Source organism: Vigna radiata, chromosome 5, assembly GCF_000741045.1.
Source record: "Vigna radiata var. radiata cultivar VC1973A chromosome 5, Vradiata_ver6, whole genome shotgun sequence".
NCBI lineage: Eukaryota > Viridiplantae > Streptophyta > Magnoliopsida > Fabales > Fabaceae > Vigna > Vigna radiata.
In genome coordinates this window covers 4,615,407-4,639,927 of record NC_028355.1, presented here as the reverse complement: position 1 = coordinate 4,639,927, position 24,521 = coordinate 4,615,407, and the positions used below count along the sequence as shown (strand labels likewise).

General features: G+C 29.6%; 2 protein-coding genes across 20 annotated transcripts; one reads left to right on the top strand and one right to left on the bottom strand.

The window, feature by feature from the left end:
• The first annotated feature begins 5,900 nt into the window (after positions 1-5,900).
• On the top strand, positions 5,901-7,371 carry LOC106760100 (agamous-like MADS-box protein AGL82). The gene is made up of 2 exons (XM_014643531.2): positions 5,901-6,000; positions 6,160-7,371. Exon 2 carries the CDS (start codon positions 6,164-6,166, stop codon positions 7,310-7,312), a length of 1,149 nt encoding a protein of 382 aa, XP_014499017.1. The 5' UTR covers positions 5,901-6,000; positions 6,160-6,163; the 3' UTR covers positions 7,313-7,371.
• A 2,414-nt stretch (positions 7,372-9,785) lies between these two features.
• On the bottom strand, positions 9,786-23,663 carry LOC106760768 (CTD small phosphatase-like protein 2). 19 transcript variants are annotated; one of them, XM_022780510.1, is made up of 10 exons: positions 23,575-23,663; positions 22,348-22,597; positions 20,935-21,062; positions 19,833-19,932; positions 18,069-18,590; positions 16,548-16,885; positions 15,714-15,858; positions 15,489-15,546; positions 11,127-11,184; positions 9,786-10,147 (listed from the first exon to the last, which is right to left on the bottom strand). In XM_022780510.1, the coding sequence occupies exons 2-9, from the start codon at positions 22,505-22,507 to the stop codon at positions 11,145-11,147; spliced, it is 1,491 nt and encodes a 496-aa protein (XP_022636231.1). In that variant the 5' UTR covers positions 22,508-22,597; positions 23,575-23,663; the 3' UTR covers positions 9,786-10,147; positions 11,127-11,144. The 19 variants fall into 19 exon arrangements, 16 of the variants coding, with proteins under 16 accessions (XP_022636231.1, XP_022636232.1, XP_014499681.1 ...); XM_022780511.1 differs by having other exon boundaries at positions 9,786-10,074; XM_014644195.2 differs by lacking the exon at positions 15,489-15,546 and adding an exon at positions 23,384-23,449 and having other exon boundaries at positions 23,575-23,659.
• Between the last annotated feature and the right edge of the window lie 858 nt (positions 23,664-24,521).

Below are 24,521 nucleotides of genomic sequence, written 5' to 3'. Positions count from 1 at the left end.
TATAAAATAATAATAAAAATCTTGTAAAGAAAATGTAGTATTATCAAATATTCCATACCAAAAAGGATATTAATAGTCCTCAAGCTTATGTATTTTGAAAGACTTAAATTTTTTTTATTCTGAACACCAAAAGAAAGATGAATTAGTTTCAAATAAAAATGCTTTCTTTTATAATTTTTTTGGAAATTTTTAAAATGATCTTTAAAGTATAACACAATAAAGAGAACAATGCTTTAAAAGAGATTAAAGGATAGAAAAAACATAATTTTTATATTTGTTCGGCCTCAATGTCTATATTTAGTCTCTTCCAATCAACCTTAGATTGAAACACCTTCCACTATAAAGATTTGAGTTTTTACAACAAGACTTTACATAGACCAACTCTCAAAATCTCCTCTTTAACTCACCAATCTAATATAGGAAAAATACACCCTACAGAAAGAACAATCCTTTTCTCTGCAGTACCCCTTTGAAACCCTTATCAAAGTCACAAGAACCACACGTTCTTCTTCCTGGCCACATGGGAAACCGCAATCTCTTGATTGCAAAACAAAGTTCTGATTAGGAAAGAAAACACCTTAACGTGCAGCAATTGATCAGCTAATAAACGTCCAAAAGATCTCCTTCAAGAATCCTTCAAAATCTTCAAATCTTTTGTATCTTGATTCTTGGAGAACCTAGCGCACCTGCAATTCTTTTCTTGACTCACAGATATTAGATTTAAAAGTTCAAATGATCAAAAGTTGTTAATGGAGAGCGCAACGTGTCATTATATAAATTTTCTCATGTTTGACATGTTTTAATCGATTACGAAAATAATGTAATCGATTACACTTTTAACAGAGATACACCATAATTACATTAAAGCAAATTTAACGGATTAACATTTAATGTAACCGATTGCATATAAAATGTAAGTCAAAACATTTGAAAATGTGACCGTTATGATTGTTAAAATTTATCATGAAAACATTTTTCAATTTGTACCAGATTTAACCGATTAAGTAAATAGTGTAATCGGTCAAGTATTACACTTTGACATTTTTTGAAAACATTTTTCTTCTCAAAACTCATCACAACACACAACAAACAAGTGATAGCAAAAGTACGAGTTTTAATCGATTATACATATAATGTAATTGGTTAAAACTTATAGTTTGCCACTGTTTTAGCATTAGCTGATATCTAATGAACTTGATTACATAAACACTATAATTGATTACTTCATGCAAATATGCATTATACAAGTAGTTTTGACATATGAAAACATGAGTATGTGCATGCTGCAGATCTAAACACATGTATGATCATAGCAAGTATGTAAATTACTCAGTTCATGCAATACATGTTTGAAACATAAAGACATATGGAAACATATGTGTTGTCATCATTAAAACAATATTTGTGTTGTCATCATCAAGAACAAAAACATATAAGGGATTGGGTTTAACATTCACATTGCTCCCCTATCAACACTATTAATACATATTATACATTAGACTAATATATCCACATACTGATTAGACGAGTTTAACAATACATATTAGACAAGTTTGTCAATATATTGATTAAATATGTCTAAGAATACAAATTAAACTCGTTTATTCATGCATTGATATATATATTTTTAACAAATCTACTCTATATATTTTTGTATGTTGTTTATATTTTAGAGAATTTATTTTATAATTTTATTTTATTCTCTGTACGTTTACATGAATATATATATTGATTTTCTAAATTTATAAATCATTTTTCACGTCAATTCTATTCAAAATTTAATTATAAACTTAAAATTATCATTATTATTTCTAACCTTTAAATTTATTTTAATAAACACACAAACAGATCAACATGTATATTTATTATATAAAATTTAAAATTACGTTCATGAGTGTATAATTAAATAAAACTTATATAATACAGTGCAAGTGTAGTCATGTCTGGATATATGTATTATAAAATGAAATGAATTTGGCTCACCACCTTTTTGAATCACAAAATAAAAGAAATTTTGTTATGAACCTAATACACTTGAAACCTCATTAATAACTCGTTTTAAAGAAGTAAAGAATCAGAAATAATGTTAATTTTAATTCTTTAATTTATTAAATATTACATTAAAATTTGTCATTGATGAGAAGAAAATTTAACAATGTTCATTGGGTAGGATACAAACTAATGTAGAAAACTTTCGAATATAACATTTTTTAAATACAATGTTTGTTTTGGCTTTTTATAGCTCAAAATCTGTAAATAATTAAAATTAATAATTTCACAAAGGCAAGCAAAAAAAAACTAATTATAATAATTAAAGTATTTATTTTAACTTAAATTAGTTAACATTATAAGTAAAATTTAACTACTAAATATATTGGAAAAGTATTATTCTTATGTTTATAATATATTTTCATCCAATAATGGAGTTGAATCCAGAAATAAGTCAAAGATTTAATATAGATCAAAATTTAATTATAATAAATATAGATATAATTTTATTATAATTAATATATATATATATATATATATAATTTTAGTTAATTTTGCTCATTTTTTAACGGGTTAAATATGTTTTTAGTCCCTATACTTTGGGACGATTTTGGTTTTACTCCTTCTTTCAAACTAAGGTACAATTTAGTCCTTCAACTTTGGTAAAAATAAAGTTAAAAATTTAAAACAACAACTAAAGTTAAAAAAAATTGGTAAAAAGAACTAAAACCAGAATTTTCTAAAATTGATGGACTAAATTGTACTTTAGTTTGAGAGAGGGACAAAAACCAAAATCGTTCCAAAGTATAGAAAATAAAAACATATTTAACCCATTTTTAATATTAAAGTTGATCATTAAACACATGAAAATTAACTAAAATTATACTGACTTAAAAAAAATCATTAAATTATATATATATATATATATATATATATATATATATTCTCATGAATCAATTAATGACGTCATCCATCCATAGTTATAACATTTATTTACTATGTATTAGTGAATTTTGAATAAATCATATGGTATATTACATTAAAATATAAAAACGTAATATAATTAATTTAAAATTTATAAATAAATTAATTGTTGTGTGCATTTAAAACATTGCAAGAGCAATCAAGCTTTATAAACAATTTAACAAGTAAATGTATTTGATATATTGGTCTTCCTATTCAATCATTTGTCTAATAAGATCACTCAAGTGTATTTATACAAGATACTCCAATGACTAAGTCAATAATAGTTCGATTATAAGGATATTAAATGCAGTAAGAAATGTAATTCAACCACCTTATCAACAATTTCTATTTATAGTTTTGTCATGGATTTTTACTTATCATTGGCCTAATCGTGAGTTTAACGGATAGTTATGTATTGAAATATGAGAGGTGAGATGTTTATGAAAATAGATGAAAATGTTGACGATGGAATGTGATGAATTGTATATGTATATTTGTAATGGTGTTGTGATGAAAGTGGAATAACTTTTAAAGAAGGAAGTCTTTCACTCTTATATATTATGGTGAATTGAATAAGGATTCTATAAGAGATTATCTAGACTCTACTAAATATTCTAATTTACATAGATGAAGATACTTAAGTGATGTGACTTGATAAATGTTCCTATAATAGAAAGTGGTTTGAAAGATAAGTTTTCTGGTACGTTATAGTGAGTTAACCCTTTCATATAGAATGACTCAGGTCCTATTCTGGGGTTGAGTAAAGTCTCACTAACACAACCAAATTCATCATGAAGTGTATGATAGGTACAAAATCACTAATTCTTATTTAGCACTCAAAAATTCTCTAAAGACAGAGTTAAGAATTGTCGTAAATATTTGTATTTAGAATGAATGATTTGATTATGAATATTTAATTTATAAATTCCATTTAAATATTTATAAATTTATATTTTATTTAAATATACTAACCTTATGTTTCTTTCTGTTATAATTGTGTATTTTTATGATAGGATATAATAATAATGCAGGTGAAGATTTCCATGTGTCAGAACAATTTTGGAGTAGTTTAGATCTTTTGAAAACTACTTAAATGTATATTTTGCTTTGTATTGCACTTCCTTCCTTCCTCTTTAATTAAGAATTATATTTTGAAAAAAAATCTGATTATATAAATATATGGAGGAATCTATAAGCTTAAATAACCTTTATGTTAAATGCCAATTATGGAATGCTTTAATAATAGATTAATTGTACAAAGGAAATTTTGAAAACTTTGGAGTCAATAGTAAAAAGGAAAATGAGAAAAAAAATAGGGTTTATCTTGAAATTTTGAAATAGGTTTGAAATTTGTTTCACAATATAATTTGGATTGAAAATATGGATTTTCTAATTTTTAAAATATACGAAAAGTAAAATGGAATAAAAAAATGATATATGTAATGATATAATCAGATTAAAAAAATATAAGAAAGAGAGAGAAAAAAAAAGTGATATACCTTGAGATAATGGATGTAATGAGAAAAAGTAAAAAAAATTAAAAATGAAATAAAAATAGCATAAAAAAGTTGAAGGGCATATTAATTTCTCGTTTTTTTTTTCTTAAACTTGTGCGACTTTTTTTTATTAAGCAAATATAAACTATTTAAACACATTCTATATAATTAAGCAAATATTAACTTAATTTAGTACAAATTCTAAAAAGTACTTTCTATATTCCATGACGTACGTAAATGTTTGTTGTTCCTGTGATAAGAAAGAATATTCAACTTTCTGTATAATTTCTTTTCTTTTTTTTTTCTCTTTTCGTTATAATAATTTCCGTAAGTTCTTATTTTTAACTTACATTTAAACTAAACTAAATTTTTTTTATGGTGGTAATAAAAATGTAAAAAGATCTACATGAGAAAATATTCAATTTTAAGAGAATAATTCATTTGTATGAAAATTTTGAAATGAAAAAGTATAATTTCTAATAAGGAATTTCAATAAAAATTAAAATTTTAGAAGTTTTATTAAAGTTTAAAAAATAAGTCTGATATATTATTTCAAGGAATAGAGTACTATATACATGCAAAGATCCTATAATCCTTCATTTATTAAAGGAAAAACATATGTACAAATATGTACAAATTATAATAATATCTAAAATATAGCTAACATAATATTTTATTATCTAATATCTTTAGAATATTTGGTATATCTTAACAAGTTTATTAGAATAATTTAATTACTTAAAATAAAGAATTTTAATTTTATATTCTCTTTTGGGTTGGGAGTTGTCGACATGTTTAATACTAAAATATTGTTATTGATGTCGATTAAGGATTTTTTTATATTGATATTGACAGAAATTAAATTTTATTTGAATTGTTAAGATTAATTTTTATGTATTTTTTAAATCACTATTATTTCTTGTTTAATAATGTCAAAATATTATCTTTCTTATAAATGTAAATTAAATTTCCTCAATTAATATTTGTCATGATTTGTTTTTGTGAATATTTATAGTGATTATCTGTTAAATATTTCACGATAGTGTGTTTAGATTTTCTTTAGCATATTTACAGAGAAAATTTTCAGTCAAATCATTTTCTCCATTTAGTTATATTTGAAAGGAAGGCCTCACATCAGAATATCTATTCCGATTTCTTACAATATTAGAAATATCAGTACAAAAAACAAAGTTTGGATTTTGTTTCTTAAATTATTAGATTTGATGCATCATATTTATGCTATAATTTGAAATGGTATATTTATAAGATAAGATAATTGCTAATATATAATCATATTTATGTCATAATTATACGTGATTAGAATCATACAACACATATAATTATGTCTGTTTATTTGAGATTTAATGATGATTTAACACTGCTTTATAAGATGAATCAAAGTTTCCTATATATTGAACCTTTACCTTTGATATTTTCTTTTTCATTCGTGAAATTCTCATAGTTGGAAGTTTCCAAAAGGAACTCTCTTGTCTTTTTCTTTCTCTTTTGTTATCGAAAGCAGTTTGCTTTTTCTTCAAGAAAATTTTTGGTGAGACTTTCTGTACTGTCCATCATGATTTTCTTTATTATATATAATAATCATTTTCACTAACTTTTCTTTATAATTTGTGGTAAAATCCAATTCATGAATTGGTTGTCTGTTTGATCTTAAACTTTGTTGATCAATTTCCGTATGTGCGTGTTTCAGAATTATGGGTCGTCCAAAATTGATTTTGAAACCCATCACAAATGGGAGAGATCGTGATCTGGCTTTGATGAAGAGAAAGAAGGCATTATTGAAGACAATATCTGAATTTTGTAGTGTGTGTGGAGTGAAAGCTTGTTTGATTATGTATGATGGAAAAGGTGATTCTCCACCATTGACTTGGCCCCAAGACCCCATTGAGATGCACTCCATCATTCAGAGGTATGAGCGTATGGTGTTTGAGAAAATTCCTAAGAACTTTGATCTCAATAACTTTTTTGAGATGAGGAAGAACATGGTTGACAGTGAGATTGCCAGAGTTCAGAAAGAGATCCTTGAGACCAAATATCCCACTTGGCATCCATGCTTCAACAACCTTGGTGCTGAAGAATTGAAGAATTTCATAGCTAGATTGGACTGTAAGCTTGAAGCATGTAATCAACGAACAGTAATGTTCAAATGCAAGAAACAAGATGAAGCCCAATTCAATTTCAAGCAATGCCTGATTCAACCAGAATGTGTTGCTCCAAACCCAAACCAACTGGTTTTCATGAAGGATATTTTCCAAAACCAACTTCTTTTTGCTCCAATGAACCCACTTAATGGTAACCTTGCACCATCTTTCCAACACAATTCTGAAAAAGGCTCTAGTTCTCAATCCCAAAAGCTTAACTTTGATCCAAATCTCATGCAAGTGAAGGCAGAGAACACAGGAGTGGTGGATACATCCAATGCATGCCAAACTGATGTGCTTAAAAATCCTTCAAATAAATTTGATGTGCCTTGTGATTTTCTTGATGAGTCCTTTAATCTTTTTGACCAACTTGGTGAAATACAAAGCTTGAATCAACATTGGGGGAATAATCAACAGGATGCACTTGTGGTTGGAGGAAGTATCACAACAATAAATGGTGGTGTTACTAATGATACAAATTTTCATGGAAATCAATACAATATAGAGACCTCTCTTTGCAATTACAATGGAGTTATGCAATCCTATAACTATGACGCATCATGGCAGGATATTGGTTTTCAGCAACAGAATCTGCAGAACATGGTAACTTTACCTTCATTTCAACCATCAGAAGATAAATTCAGGCAGATCACCACAACAGATACCTTAAAAATCTGTTATCCTAACATATACTTTAAATAATATTTGTGGTTCTTTTCTACTCTATCTTTTTATTATGTTAAATAGTCATCGTTGGTAACCTATGTAATTCATACTTATTTTATATAGTGTTTAGTTGTATAAAATAGTACTTGTTTAATATTCATTATTTTTTTTTATTAATAGTATGATATACATATTAACATTTATTTGATATATTGAAAATGAATATTAAATAAATATAAAAAAATTGTATGTGTCAAAATATTACTGTTGTTTTTTGTTTACTGATATTTAAATAAAATTATTTATATTAAAATTATAATAAGTGATTATTAAAAATTTAAACAAGCATATCCAAAATAGGTGATCAGATTGTATGATATAAAGTCAATGATACAAGATAACTTTTTTTTTGGCTTGACAAATTAATCTTTGACAAATTCAAGTTAAGATTGTTATTCGGATGAGGAGAATAAATTATTTGCAAGTTGATATGCAAATATTTTAGGACGTGTTTGTTGCTGCAAATGGAAACTTACCAAGCGAAAAGCGATTATTGTGCAAATATCAATGCATAAAAACACAGATAACGATAAAAAATTATGCTTCAGATATTTTTTTTATATTTGTAGAGGGAAGTATATTTTTATAAATTTTATATTAACTTTTTCTTATAAATTAAACTAAGAATCTATTAAAAATTCCTTCATTTCATATCATTTTTTTCTTAATCTAAACAATACTTCATCTCTTTTTTTCTCAAATCCACTTTTTCAAATTTATTTTCAAATCCCATTAAAAATTCTATAACAAAAAAAAAATTGAAATGTAAAAGATAAAATGATGAAACAGTTTCACTTAGAAAGATTTAAGAATTTGTGCTCACCACAATACCTATTCCCATTTCTTACAATAAAAATATCGGTGAAAATTAAGTATTGATTTTGTTTCTTAAATTATTTGATTTGATATTGTATGTGTATGTTATAATTCCAAAGTATGTATTTATGTTATAATAGTTAATATATAACTATATTTATGTTATAATAACCTGATTAGAATTATATATGTAATCATTAACTCTAAAAGATTGTTTGAGATTTAATGATGATTTAATATTGTTTATAAGGTGAATATAAGAACACTAAAATTTTCCTATATATTCAACCCTCACTTTATATAATTATACGATATAGTGATTTATTATTTTTTTTTGTATTTTTATTGTAAAATCAAGGACAATGATTCGAATAGTTTTGTTATTCGTGAAGAATATTCTGGAGAGTCCTAAGCATTGGATTATCTGTTACTTTTACTATGAATTACTACTATAAATAGGTAGTTGAAATAAATTTATTATTGAAAGATTTTGTTTAGACAAATTAAAGTAAGATCTCATGGCAATAATGAATAATATGAATCTTTTATTTTTGCCGAAATCACGGAATTAAATTTTCTGCAATGACTTATAGAGATATTCAAGATAGTATATCTTTATTTTAAGATTGAGTAATAATTTAATTTAGTCTTAATTATGGTTTAAATTTGATTATTTTTAATTAATTTTTTTCTGATCAGTTAAATATTAAAAAGTTTTTTATTTTCTAATTTAGCTTTTAGAACTTCATTTTTTCAGTTTTGAATAACATGACTATTATATTGTTACTTTACCATCATATTTAATCATCTTTACATATTATTTTATTAAAAACGACTAGTGACTAATATCTTTTTTGTAACATTTAATGTATTAAGAGTTATTTAAAATTATAAAAGTATAAAATTACAAAATTAAAAATTAAAAGATTATAATTTAATAATTTCAAAAACTGATACAAAAACAATGACGAAATGAATGAATACTTGCTCATTTCCTCCCCCATACTTAACCTAAACATTTATATTATATCCAAACATACACATGCAAAATCAATCCAACACTATCAAAAATAAAATAACGCTACAACACAAAAACCAAGCCAATCATAGCAATAAAATTCAAAAAATTCTAAACACCTCATAAGTATGGAAATGCAAATTCAATGTTTGTTGTAAGACTCGTTTTGTTTTAATGCTACACCCTATATCCTTTGAGTACTTTACTTTCTTTTATCTCTTGTGATTGCTACATCATCCAAATTTGATATATAAAAAAGTGTTATAATTCTAGAATAACATAATCAACTCATAGTTTTTCTAAGATAATAATTAAATGAAAATCAATTTGATATAAACACGCACGTCAGAAATATGAGCAGTGCAGTTTGGTAAAAGTAAACTCACATGGCATGAGCTTAAATACCTGGTTCCAATGTATTTTGTTTAAATTGTTAGGATGTTCATTTATAGAGTTCAAAAATTTCAACAAAGGCCCAAATATGTTTTACTAAATAAAAGGAAGTTGTGGCTGACTTTTTTGGAATAGAGAAAGTTGGTCCCAAAGTTCGAATTCTGTAAATGTCTAAAACATAATAAACCATATCAGGTGCCCATGAAATAAATAAACCAAACATTTTAACGTAGTATGCTAAATATCACATTAAATGACCATATTCTAAGTCAATTAAAGATCAAAAGAGCTACAACAAAACTTTAACAACCTTCTTCCTAGGATTTACATAGGTTTACATCCAATTGTAAAGACAAGAATGAAAAATGGCCAGGGAAAGAAAAAGAAAATAACAATGTCTTAAAATTTCCCAGTTAGATTTTACAACTTTACACAGCGCCTTGCTTCAGGTAAGGAATGTGAAACATGGTTAAAATATTATGGCAATATAATTAACATATCTTCTGGATTCCTGTGTAATCAAAATTTACATACCTATCAAACAGCCATTAGAGGGATAATCTAATAAAATTTTCTTCACAGACCTGCAGGCAATGGATGCAAAATCATGAAAGCATATGAAGATAGGAAGGAATAGCAGACAATCATTAAAGCAGTGATAGTCAGCTATTTAATACAGGCCAAGTCTATGAACTTATAATCCAAACCTAAAGGACTGTCGGGCAGATTAAAAAAAAGGTCAAAAAACCACCTCTCTTCTAGAATAAACCACATAAACATACATATTATATCAATTGCACAAACACAGATACTTAACTTCCAATATTTCCATTCGATCACATATAGTTAAATTGTCCACTGTAGCATACTGATGATATAATGACAATAATATATTAGTCCTTTTAAAATATATCTCCTCCTGTTGTAGTTGTTATATTAGATTACTCAAACAAGTCCACTGCATTAAGGTTGACTTATAAGTCGATACTCTGGAGAGGGTTACACTAATACGGCTGCGTAAAACATTTAAGCTTAATAAACTATATCGGAAGATACAAAACTTCAGGCAACATTCAACATGCTCCGGGTGTTAGCCATAGCATTAGGGATATCCAATCCATTTGTAAACCATTGAAGCAAAATCATTGTCACACAGGTAATTCAATCTTAACTTATGTTTTCTAATAAATGACACTTCTTATATCACCAGCGTACCATCATAGAGGATGATAAAAGTAAATTTATTTCTAGTAAAGTATATAGCAGTACAACCAAGTATGTGATACTCAAGAATATTTACAAAATTATATTATTCTTCTTCCACCTGTGCCAACTGTTTTCCACAATGACAATAAAAGTCTTGATACATATGAAGGAAATGGTCAAGTTATCAAGATAAGCATTATAACTGATCACTTGGAAGCTTAGAAAACAATTTAGTTGATATATAAAATGATTGCTTGAACCAGAACTCAGTACAGGATAATCTTGAATGGAAATCTATATCAAGTTAGTTTGAAGTTTAAAGAAATAATGGAAAACGCGGGAAAGCTAGTTTGTTACCTCTCAAATCTTGACAACTCAATTGAAATTATCAAGGATGATGGCTTCCAATTCAGACCTGATAGTGGCCAAAATACTTTATGTTTACAATGATGATGCACATTTAAAATTAAAGACAGTATAAGCATCCCTCATTCACAATTTTGATATACCATTCTTGACAATTAATCTTTCCATTAGTTTCAGAAACCAAAGGAATAATTTTTATTAACCACCTTATAGTTTATTGCAAATGTATTAAGATTATCAGGTTAAGAGCAATTCTCTATCTTTCTTCCATCTGATTACCAAAATATTTCAAGCATTGAACTCCAAAAAAGTATATTCAGCCATTTCTTGCACAGTCAGCCTTTTTATTTAGTGAATGATCTTGGTCTTGAGTCCTGGTATCTTTTATGGAAAGAGTAAGGAAGAACTCCCCACTCCCCAATTAACAGAATAAAAGACAAACTATTGAACTTCTTGCGTCAGCACCTCCCAGGGACAAAGGCCCTAATTTCCTCTCATATATGACAAGAAGATCTATCTCTAACTTCCCATCATATATGACAAGATGATCTATCTCTAACTCCCCATTCCCCAATTAACAGAATAAAAGACAAACTATTGAACTTCTTGCGTCAGTACCTCCCAGTGACAAAGGCCCTAATTTCCTCTCATATATGACAATATGATCTATCTCTAATTTCCCATCGTATATAGGTAACACGCCTTATTCAGACCATGTAACTAACTCACTCTTAAAATTAACTAATGGGTAACTAACCTATTGTAACTAACTGCAAATTGGGGTCACCTAACAATACTCCCCTCCAAAAATAAAAAGCATTCACATTGTCTTCAAGATGAAATCGCTTACAGCTACAAGTTCCACCAGAGTTCCAATTATTTGAAGTATGACAACCAAACCAAATCCCACCCCTGCAGCAGCTCCGAAGATATCATCATGCCATTCTTGGTCAAATGCAACTAGTTGAATGCCTCTATTCTTTTCCAATGACATTTTTGTAATATTATTGGCTGTGAAACTAAGTATCAATGGCCCAGCACAGGACTGAGATTCTGACTCCCTTCCGAATTGCACCAAGGTAAGTGGCACAAGATGATAACTATAGCAACTCTTCACTTTCTTTTGTTGGATCTGACCCATTAAATTAGAAAAGAAGCTCAGCCTACAAGCTCCATTTGCACACACAGCCAAAAAGAAACTAATGCCACTGTACTGGACTTGGAACAACAGAACAAATATATCATATATGGGCTTAACTAATTAGGCTAATGAATTGGGGTTGGCTCCTTCTCCCTTCCTGTCTGCTCTACTGGTATGAGGCGGGACAGCAACCACCCCATCTTTTGACGCCACTATTATCATTGCATCGGTCACCACACACATATCTTGGTCTGTTAATTATGGTAGTACAACTTGGTCAATGAGCTAGACATTGCCGAAGCCTTTAACTCTTGTTAGCTCGTGAATGGAATTAATGTTTGCACCAGCAGAACCACTTCCTTCTCGACCCTCTTCATTTCCAAGGTAACATAGACCATATCCCCACATATCAATGCTTTGGATAAGTAAGACAAATCCAATCTTTCTGTCTCTGTTTCAGTCACCATACGTGTCCTTTGCCATTCTGATGATGGAATCTGGGTTGGTGTACACATGTGACAGAATGACTACCCATTCTCCTAAATGGAAGCATTTGAGTCTGGTGGTTGAAGCAGTGGTTTATGCACTAGTGCCTGAGCTCCTACACAGCTGATGGTAGGTTGACTAGAACTCTTCGGGTTTTACTATCCCTCACATCTTCGTCCATGCACATACTAAGGTTTCTCTTATTCTCAATCAACTGATTTGCTAAATGATCACTCTTGTTCTTTGTTTCCTTTGCTTCCTCCCCATTGATGTTCTATCCACAACCTTGGTTACGGTTTTGGAACTCTAATTTTGCTGCTGGTTCCAATTCACAACAGCTTGTTTTATCTCGAATGTGAAGGTTCTTGCTTTTCACCCTTGTATCTACATTCTTGAATCCGTTTCTCGGCTCAGATGGGTTCTCCTCATCTCAAACTCAATCCTCTAAATCAAAAGTACTCTCTGGATGAAGTCTTTTGACTGTCGCCTTCACAAAGGTAAACCAAATTTCCCTTTTAATTACTCTGTTTCTACTGATTGAGAACAACAATGTCATTACAGCCTAAGATAACTCCTTTTCTAACACCATGGCCTCAAAATATTCTCTACACATTTATTGGCCACCAATAGGCTCTTTTCCATCAAAAGTTCGAATCATTTTCAAAATCTTCATCATACCCACAGCTCCAATACAATGCTCTGATACCAGTCAATAGAAATCAAGTATCTTTATTGCAAAGAACAGGAAAGAACTACATCAAATTTCCCAATGCCAATAGGCCCCCAATTTCCTCCCCCACACAACAAGATAATCTATTTCTCCCCTCCCTTCTTATTTATGGGGAACATGACTTATTCAAACTATTGAACCTAACTTAACTAATTACCTAACAAAGAAACATTTTGATAAAAAGTTTTAAAGAATATACTTAATAGTCCCAACTTGTATCCTTAAGTGAAAGCCCAGACACAGGATTTTCTCATTCCTCATCATTATCTATTTTATTATTATTTTCACAACCCAGCCAGATGGCATTATAAAATTGAACAGAAACAATAAAGGGATGGGCCTGACACATTTAACAAATACATATCTATGCATATCATAATATGGATATTTAACCCAGGATATAACTGAAAAATCCAGAAACATGAGCCATCACTGATTTTGAATACATTCAGCACAGTAACTTGGGTCATATGAATATTTAGATGACATAAATTGGCACAGATGTATAAAGCTAGCCTTCAGACCAGAGGAAAGGACTAAAGAATATGTACATTTCTGATTTATTAAACAGCACAAGATACATGATATATATAGATACAAGGAGAATTCAAAATAAGAAAAAATTGAAGCTGGATCTACAGAAATGGTCCGGATTACATTATGTACAGGAAATCTCCTAAAAGAAAGCTATTTATTTACATAAAATCAAATTAAATATGTTATAAATTGAAACAGAGTCAACTAAGAATATGTTTTGACCAACATTCTTCTTTATATTATATATTAAGAACTACTTTAAAGTTAAAGCTCAAAATAAGAGCTCTAGAAATAAATTAGTTGTTTGGTAATTTTCAATTTTTTTAAAGTTTAAAAGAGGACTCGAGAGTGATGGCAGAAGAGAAGAGAAAGAGGGGAGTACAAGAGACAGAAAGTGGGTACAGAGAAATTGAGAGGACAGGGAGAGAGATAGCGAAAGAGAATAAATGACAACTTGTTCTGAAAACACCACCTAGCATTTTAAAAATAAATTGAGAGCTCTTTAAAGAAAATGTTCCAAACTTATTTTAAGGAGAAGAGAAAATAAAAGAGTTGGCTAAATACTACCTCAATCAAATATGTATATATCATCCTGGGCTAGCATTGCAATCTACTTAACATTTCAACAGCAAGGAAAAGCGGATGCAGGAACAATTTTTCATTGAATCATAAACAGTAGGATGATGAACTAAATACTTATTTATCTGGATGTTTAGATAATGAAAGGGATTAATTTGGCATCCGTATGCTGCAATTAATTTCAAAATGCAACCGAAACCTTAAATGAAACAAGGTTATCATCATACATAGATATCCTCAAAACTAAAGTATTCAAGTAACTGGAACCTAAAATGAAACAAGATTATCATCATACATAATTATCCTCAAAACTATACTATTCAATTATTTTCACGAACTTGATGTTTCATGTCTATGATCATATATTTGTATGTTTCAAATTTGTTGGCAATGGATGATACTTATTGTTTGAAAGATTAATAAATAAATAGTATTCAATCTCATCCATAGAACTGTTAACTTGATTATCACAAATTCAGCTCTAAAATTTACCCCTTTTCAATTTGTACTTTCTCAGTTTTTCCTACTATTTTTTACTGTTCCTGGACAAATAGTTCAGTATTTCTTAATATATCAAACTAAAATTGCCTCTTTAGACGACAAATTACACACTTCATCAATCAATGTCCATAAGAAAATACTTGAATCATAACATTAAAGGAGTCTATGTCAATAAAAAGATTAATAAAAGGTTCCATTTCTATCAGCACGCATGAAAATTGATTGGCCTTTAATAAGAAACACAAATGAAATATGTAACTTTCAGAACTATATTCCTTAATATGATAAATTTCATGTACACCCCCACGGAATATTCAAATTTTACTGTACAAGGACTAACACGAGGAAGTGAAGACAAAGAGATGGTGGCTACAACTACCTTTTGAGAGAAACACAGAACTCCACATTTGTCAACTGAGAAGAAAGGGGAACCAATTCTGGACTCAACAATAAGATAACCAATAGTTTATTTTATAGGTTAATTCATCTCAAACTCAAATAGAAAGGAGGCTTTAGCATCTAATTAGAGGCCAATTTTTTCTTAATCCTAGAAGAAAGAAGATCAGCTAAATTTGGTCTAATGAGAAACCTTATTCTTTGTTACCATATCTCTTTGCTATGATAGGGCGGACATCATCAGCATCAGCCAAGGTCTCAAGAAAGGGAAGTAGTGACATCAGTGCGCAATCTAATGGGTCATCAAACCAACTCTTTATAGGAATACCATTATTCACTTGCAACCGGAAAACCTGAAATGCATTATATAAGAATAGAAGGATTAAATACCCAAGAATATTCATTAAAGAAATAATATCTCCCCACCCTTATCCAGGGTGATGGGAGCCTCTATGTGTTTATAAGTAGGGAAAGAGATGGAGAGTTGAGAGAAGGGGATGGAAGAGAGTTATTTCCTCTTGTATGGATGTTTAAGGATGTGAAGGAGAGAACGAGGACTATTTTCCTTTTTAAAATAAAGCCTTCAACCCCAGCCCAATTATGCGGGGAAAAGAAGAAAACTTCCTCCACCCTTCCCTTATTTAAAAACTTTCAGACAAGGTCCGACTAAATTTCCCTTCCTTTACCTTACATCCAAACACCAAACACAAGGTTATTAAGTTATTATTAACTCATTGTAAGCAATCTCAAATTTCTTCTATTGTATTATTGTCTTGGCAAATGTCAAAGCCCAATGCTCATCTAATTCTTGCTGAAGGAGTCCAATTGATAACTTGGGAAGCTTTTAACATAATTAGCTTATATGTGCCTTAAACCTTCTAATATTTACAACAATTAGAAAAGCGAAATATTTTTAATTACCCTCAGACACAAAATAGCACTATGGTCGGAGTTGAATACTAAACAGATATTACAAACTACTTAAAACTTGGGAACTGAAGACAATAGTTGAACCAACAAAAGTGAGCAACGGGTTACATACCTGAGGTGAATTATCAATTATAGCAACTTTTGCAAGATCAACACCTAATATAGTCAGATCTTTTGTGTAATTTCCATCTGAGAAAAGGCATGATTCTCGATACATGCGACGAGAGATAAATCTTCCATCAGGATCCAATATATCAAGTAGTTGCTTTGCATATATGCTCTGGCTGGCAGTAAAAATAACTACTTCAAACATCTCTGATACTCTCTCCAAGAATGCATGGAGATAAGGCCTTTGTTTCACATATACCGTGTATTCTTTCATATTGAAGAAAACACTAAAAGTGAAATCCGCATCATCACAGTGTTCCAGTGTAGAATGAACAAGCGTTTCTGGATACAAGAAAACATGACAGATGGCTAGGTAAAAAGTATTTTTCAACAGTAAATATTTCAAGAAATTCAGAAAAATGATAAATCTGCTTTGTATAAATGAAATAGAAAAATATCATCCAGTAGAGATGCGTAAACAAATCAGTCTAACTATGCCCCTGTTTGGTTGAGAGGAAAGGATGGACATGGGAGGATAAAAATGATATGGTGTGTTTGGTGGAAGAGAAGAGAAGAAATACTTGAAGAGACATTATACTATTTGCCACCTATTTTTACTCATCTCTCTATCTCTCTCCTCAGCTCATCTCTATTCTTCTTTAATCAAACACCTTTTAATTTCTACATCATTTCTAATCTACCAACTTATTTCTACTCTACAGTTTCGAAAAGTATGTTTAATAGTCAGTTAATTGAGAAACCAAAGAAGAAATTCCAACTTATTCCTAATTCTTATTCAATTAGAATTAAAAGTATTATTATATAATTGCATTAGAGTAGGCTTGGGCTTTAGTACTTATCCTAAATATAGTAATATATGTGTGAAGTAGTTAGTATTTTGCATCGCACCTTATCAACCATGGATCATATTGTTTTGAGCTGCTAGTATTTTGTATTTTACAACAAACCATAGCACACAATATCAAGTTGACATTATATTTTTCTATTTTTTTATTCTCTTTTACTTATTACCTATATCCTGTGACTATGATTTCAACAATGCGAATGTTTGTTCCTTGCCAATAAATGTATAACATATATCCATGTTTACATATGAATCTGATATTTACAAATTCTTTCTCTACGCAAAATTAATATTATTTTTGACAATTTAGGTGAAATTAATAAGCTTTGCCATGTCATGGACAAAAAATATATTCACATGGATACCTTTTTTTGAGCTAAAGCATTAAAAAGTCCGAAGATAAATCATCCAAATTTTATTCTTAAGCAAAAGTAAAGTCACATACATACTTTCATGGTAGAGACCAATCTGTATAAATAAAAATTATAAAGTGAAAAAAGGATGTCATGCATCAAAAGCAACTTATAATCATAATGAATAAGGAATGGTGAATTGATTATAAACATAATTTAAGTTAATGGTGTCAACTTATGTCAATGCTACATTAATAACTATTGATTATTCATATTCTGTGGGAGAAATGCTAAATTATTTTCTTACCATCTAAATCAAGCACTAGAGTTATTGATTTTCTTCTTGGAGATTGCTTAGGAATTAGGGTTGGCTGCCCATTCACTTCTATTTCTGATAGATCGGGTAGATTCTTGATAAATGATTGTGGATCAAAGCACTCTGATTTATCCAAGTCACTTTTAACATCTAACTCCTGGTTGCAGGATCTTATCTGACCCATTGCCGAATACAAACTGGCACTTTCTCGAACCATCACAGTTTCTTCAAATGATATGAGATCAGAAGTACAGCCAACTTTAATATCATCTTCAAGAGCAGGCAGGATCATGTACTGTTCAGATGCAGTAAACATGGAAGGCTCAGCAGATGCGTAATCAGATAGACAGTTGGTTTCACTGATATCATCATCAAAGGAATTTCCACCAAAGGGTAAGCTTGTAATGATCATGTCAGAAATGTAAAAGTCAGACACATCACATGTCTCATAACCACATATGGTTCTTCCCTCATCAGCTCCCAGTCCTTCCAAGTTTGTATCACCAATGCTCCCTAAAACAGAATCCATGTACAAATGATGACAATCAAATAATCAGGAGGTAAGAGCCATACATTGTGATGCAGGCAGTTCAATACAAAAGTTTACTTCTTTACTACTCGTATACCTCAATGTGACGGAATGTGTTAAAAATCTCACATCAACTAATATAAGCCAATGATCTTTATTTAAAAGTATTGTGGATTTATTTTGAATCTTGACTATTTAAATATGAGCCAATGATCTTTATTTAATTTATCAATGTTTTTTTTTTATTAAAAAAAACAGTGGAAATTGTTCTAATTGAAACAACCTAGAATGGTCTGAAAAAAAAAATTGAAGCATCCAAAACCGGAAAATAACTGGTCAAACTGGTCCAAAAACAGTTTAAACCAGTTTTTAATTTTTTTTTCAATTTTTTAAATTTTAATCTGTAACATTTTTAAGATAAATAAAAAGATATATTTTAAGATTTCACATGAGTATAAATTATTTTCAATTATTTTAAAATGTAACGTAGCCATTCATATAACTTAAAATTGAAGATCCTGATTTCTTATAACTTTTATGTTATTTTATTACACAAAATATTACAAATACAAATTTTATTATTACCAGTTCAAACATTGAATCTTGAATCAATGTTTTAACCGGGTTAATAACCAGTCAGCTTCAAGAACAATGATACATATTTTTCTGGTGTATCATTCTTGATTGAGTAACTCCCATTCATATATAAATATGCGTGTGTACCGAAGATTGTTTCAAGGTTTAAATATGTTTTTATTCCCTTCAAATAATGCAATGTTTTCTTTAGTCCCTACAAAAGTTTCATTCATTTCGAACAACCGTATTTACCAAAAATGATGGGATTTTCATGTTATTACTATCCTGTGAGGGACTAAGCCTAAATATGTCAAGTGTAGGAACTAAAAATTAATTTAAAAGGGACTAAAAGTATGTGATATTTTCAAGAATAAAAAAAAAAACATTGAACACATCTTTGTTTTATTTTTAACCATCTATTTTACATATATAGTTGACATTCACTCCCTTTACGCTTTCATCCCTATTCTCCTATTCAAATATGTATAAGAGCATAAACAACAAGTACATTTGTCATTTTGAAAATGTCAGAACTATAAATTTAGATCATATAATGATACAGGGATGGTCAAGATCAAAAATTAGTCGGCGACCACATAAGAAAGTCATATATATGATAAAGGATATTTCATTATTCTCATGTCTCATACCTGCATCTTTTTCAGTATAATGTTGTGAATGATCTTCAATGGGCTCAAAGGCAGGAGAAAATATTGTTTCTAAGCTTGCTGTACAAGGGTTGGTTAGTTCCTAGAAAAAAGAGAACGAATTGTTAGTTGTGCACGATAAAAAATTTCAAATCTCACGGATACAGGTATAGAGTAATGATTGACAAGATATGAACATTAGCATAAAAATCTACTATTATTTTTACAATGCCAAGGAAAAAATATTTAGCTTCCATATTGAATTGAAGCATCACATCCAGGACCAATCATCCTTTATTCTTCTCTAAATGTGTTCAGATATCATATGGCATAACATAACTTTTAAACAGGAAAGCTATGTTACGCTCAAAACTTTTAGAAGTAGTTCCTCCATGCTCTCACTATAACCAAAACTAAAGCTTCTAGAAATATGCTTTAATTAGGAAAAGGCATAATTTATTTATATGGGAGAGAATGATATATATAATATAGCACGGATATATCAGTATAGTTACAGTACATACCCAAATTAAGTTGACTCCGGGGCGCTTGCCAACCATCAAAAAATAAGACAACATTTCTAAAATCCTAGACGTGTTTAGTATTCCACAATAATTCAATAAACTTATTCTTATTTAACTAATTTTTTTAAGTCTAAACTAGTTCAAACAAATCCAGGATGTGGTTATTTTATTTGTAAAAATTTATCTATAAATACTTTTAGGAGAATAAAATAATAATAAAATATTAATGAAATAAGGTTTACCATAAGTAAAAATTAGTTTGCATACAAATTAAAAATATGAATTTATAGAAGCTATATGAGAGAGATTCTACAAATTACTTATGCATGTGCTAATTTTAGCTTATAGAGAAACACATTTCATTTTTCCTTCTTATTTTTTTCCTAAAAGTGTTTATGGAGAAGTTTGTCTAAATAGATCAAAAAGTAAGTTGTTTTTAAAATAACCAGTGTATGGTTTTAATTTATTCCTCTCCCTGTTTCTCATTTGTCTACTAAACTAGTATATAAAAGAAAGATACACAAAGCATTGACAAAAAAGTAAGTATTAAACAAGTGAAGTTCCAAAAAACAAGGGTCTACCATTTTTCCCAGGACAGAAGAACAAACAGAAAATTGGTGCTCGGATTCAGACTTCTCTTTATCCAGAAATTCTTTGCTGTCAATAGATTGATCGCATGCTATGTCTTTTGGCTGTGTCCTCGAGGAAACTACAGAGAAAGAGCAAGAACTATCAAATGTGAAGAATTGAAATGAAATAATTTAAGCACAATCCCATGAATCAGGAGATTGTTAGTCAGAGAGTAAAATGCCCATTATGCAGCAGAGTAACAGATTGTGTAGAAAACAACAGCAAGAAATGAACACAAAGTTCTATAGTTGGCCCACTCTACTCAGTCAAAAGATCAAGAACTAGTTCTGTTATACCAAATGAATCTTACCATAACAATTTTATCTGTTCCATAATAATCTGACATTAAAACTTTTAGAAAACCCCAAATAATGGTTTAATAGCTGTACATTAATGATGCAGTACAGCTGCACTTTGGAAAACTATGATCTAAGATTCCAACACATTACAAATAGAACAAATTTATGACAATGAAGAGTCCTGAAGATTACAGTTCAGAAATTCATAAAGGGCTTACCAGAAACGAAAATTTTAAGATTAATCTCACATTAAAAGTCCATATTGGTATCACAGACAACAATCTTTTGTACATCCTCATTTGTGTGGCTCAGAAGCATCAACTTAGATGACCATGGAAAAGACTGGTAATCCACATTATCTAGGTAAAGACTACCCTTATGGAAGTAAAGTAGCTTCATGTTTGGATCTCTTTGCTTTTGTCATGTCTTTCTTTTTCTCATTTTTCATTTATGGCAAGGATTTAGATCTTCTCACCTGAATTTTCCACGTGACTATGCCATGTGATGGTTAACATTACATAGGAAAATTTTTATTCCCTATTTAGGGGTGTAGCATCCATTGCAGGAGTGCCTTAATTTCTTCACTTTCTCACATGACATGGTCAATTGAAAAACTAACTTGAGAGAATCTACATCCCAAGGAAATTTTGAGATGTTCTTAAATTTGTCTTTCCTAGTATAATGCCAAAAGTAATGTATTTCACACATCACTTGTTTTCTTAATTAACAAACAAGTGATGATAATAATTGGTCAGGTGGATCAGCATGAATTGTTTTGTAACTTACTAATTTTCATAAATTATGAACAATGAAAAGTCACTACTTATTCATAATAAAGAAAACCTCAATATCATGAATTCATGTGATGCTCTAATTTGTCCACACATGAAAGATTAAATCAGTACCATATTATATAATATGTTAAAAATAGCAAAAGGTAAGCTGAAGAAGAACAACAAAGTTAAATGCAAAAATCATTGATAAAGACACTGATTAGCAAAATAAAAAGTAAATCAAATAGATGCTAAGAAAAAAGGCTCAAACAGATTGGAAACTGGCTCCTACCATCTAGGTAAGTAGTGTCTATTTCAGCCTTCTGTGTAGAGATCATGATTTTAGAACATGGGCTTTTGGCGATAACTTTTGATTTCGAACACACATGAAGGTCCTTTGTTTCTGTTAAACAGCTCACGCTTACTTTGCTCTTCATTTTTAGGGATGGCATTTGATTTGTGCTTACAGTAGGTGCAACAATCTTGCACTGGGCACATCTGATGGGAACCGAGCTCCCTCTAGACAGTCAAAGCAGCAGAGGCTGTTGCATGAAAAGAGAATAAAAATCTAAATTTCCAATTATATAATAGACAGTAGAAAAAATCCATAAAGATTTTTTAATAAAAAAAAAAAGTAACACAAAAAGCAAGCAGTTTTTTATATCAGAATTTAGAATCATGCATTTGCTAATCAGAACCTAAAAGCCCAAGTATATAAGACTTTCATAACATAGAATCCACAGAAAATAAAATATCTCACCAAACAATTATTCCCCAAAATACAAACAAGCCTAAAGTAGATCACAGTAGTTGTTTACAATTGCATACACAATGTGAAAATCAACTTACAAAATATTAAATTCAAGTTTGAATTAATTGATCTAACCTATATTCATAATTTTCCAGGCTCCACTAACCTTGAGGCGGTCATCTAAAGGAAGTTCAAATTTCTTCCATATACACCTTTAACCTAATTTATAAGAACTAAAATTACTTAAATCAAAGAAATCAAAAACATAATCTCTTCCTGAGTTCTAAAACCTGATTAGTAAATCCCTATTTTACATTCTAAAGAAAAATCTCTATGACCATTTTCTATGGTTGCATGTTTCCAGTTATTTTCTAATCGTCATGAACTGCATGACCTCCAAAACCAAAAGCCTTTAAAAAGTCAAAACCCAAAACCCCAAAGTCTCAAAACACACACGAAACTCATGAATTGACGCCTTAAATCGGAAGTCAACCCAAAAATATTCCCAGCAAAAACCAAGCAAATCACAATTGCCACACACGCAGACCCAAAAACCGAACCACAGAAAGATTCTCACCACAAATTGAAAACATAACAACCAAGTCTCAGCTTCCACTTACACACCAGCATAACTAACAAACAACTGCATGAACAAGAAACAGTTTCTGAAAAAAAAAAATTATGAACAGAAAAAGACAAAAATAATTTACCTGAAAAAAAAAATGTGAAAAGGGTGATTGAGAGTGAAATTGGAAAGGCGATTATTACCTGTGTGGTGGTGGCAACCGAACCAACCCTTAGTTTCTCTCTCTAAAATTCCATTTGGGTCAGGGTGAGAAAAGAGAGAGAAAGAGAATGGACAGTGTGAACCTTCAAGTAGTATATGTGTTGTTGGATGATGGTTCTGACGGCTGGGATGGGATCTGTGCATTCAACCGCTAGGAAAATGACGCGTGGCACAGTGGAACCAGCTCAGTGTGACGCGTTGACACGTGCTCTTTCGCGGAAAGAGAGGACCTTCATGGCGGGAGAGTAAAAAATTCCCCACTCACTCTATAAAAATTGTCATCCACGCGCCTCCTATGTGTTTGGTCCTTTTTTCGTCACTTGTGCATAGTTGTTCAAGTTTGAAGTCAACTTTATCAATTACAAATGAGTCATAATATATATATATATATATATATATATATATTTATTTATTTATTTATTTATTTTTAATTTTATTTTTTTAAAAGCATGTATATAAACTTTTAATTAGATGAAAACTGGATGTGGATATCAATTATTTGAATTTGAATAGTATTGTACTTTTTGTTATAATTAGTAATATTTGTTTATTACACTTTGAGAAAAAATTAAAATAACTTTAATTATATAACCTTACAAAAGTGCTATTTAGAAGAAAAAAACATTATTGTTAACAACTCTTATAATATGACTCTTCATATTATTTTGAAGTGTTGGTGATTGACCCATAACATATGGTACACAATGATATGATTATGAGTTCTATTGTGTTAAATTAGCTCTATTTATTAAAAAAGGGTGAAATATAATAACATATTAAAGCACACTTTTGGAGTAGGTTAGTCAAACAACACTTTTGAAATAGGTTTTGTCAAACAAAATCTATATTTTCTTTCTCAAGTAATATAGTTTTAACTAAATATATAAATATGTATTTTCAAATATGTATCTTTTAAAGAATGAGATGT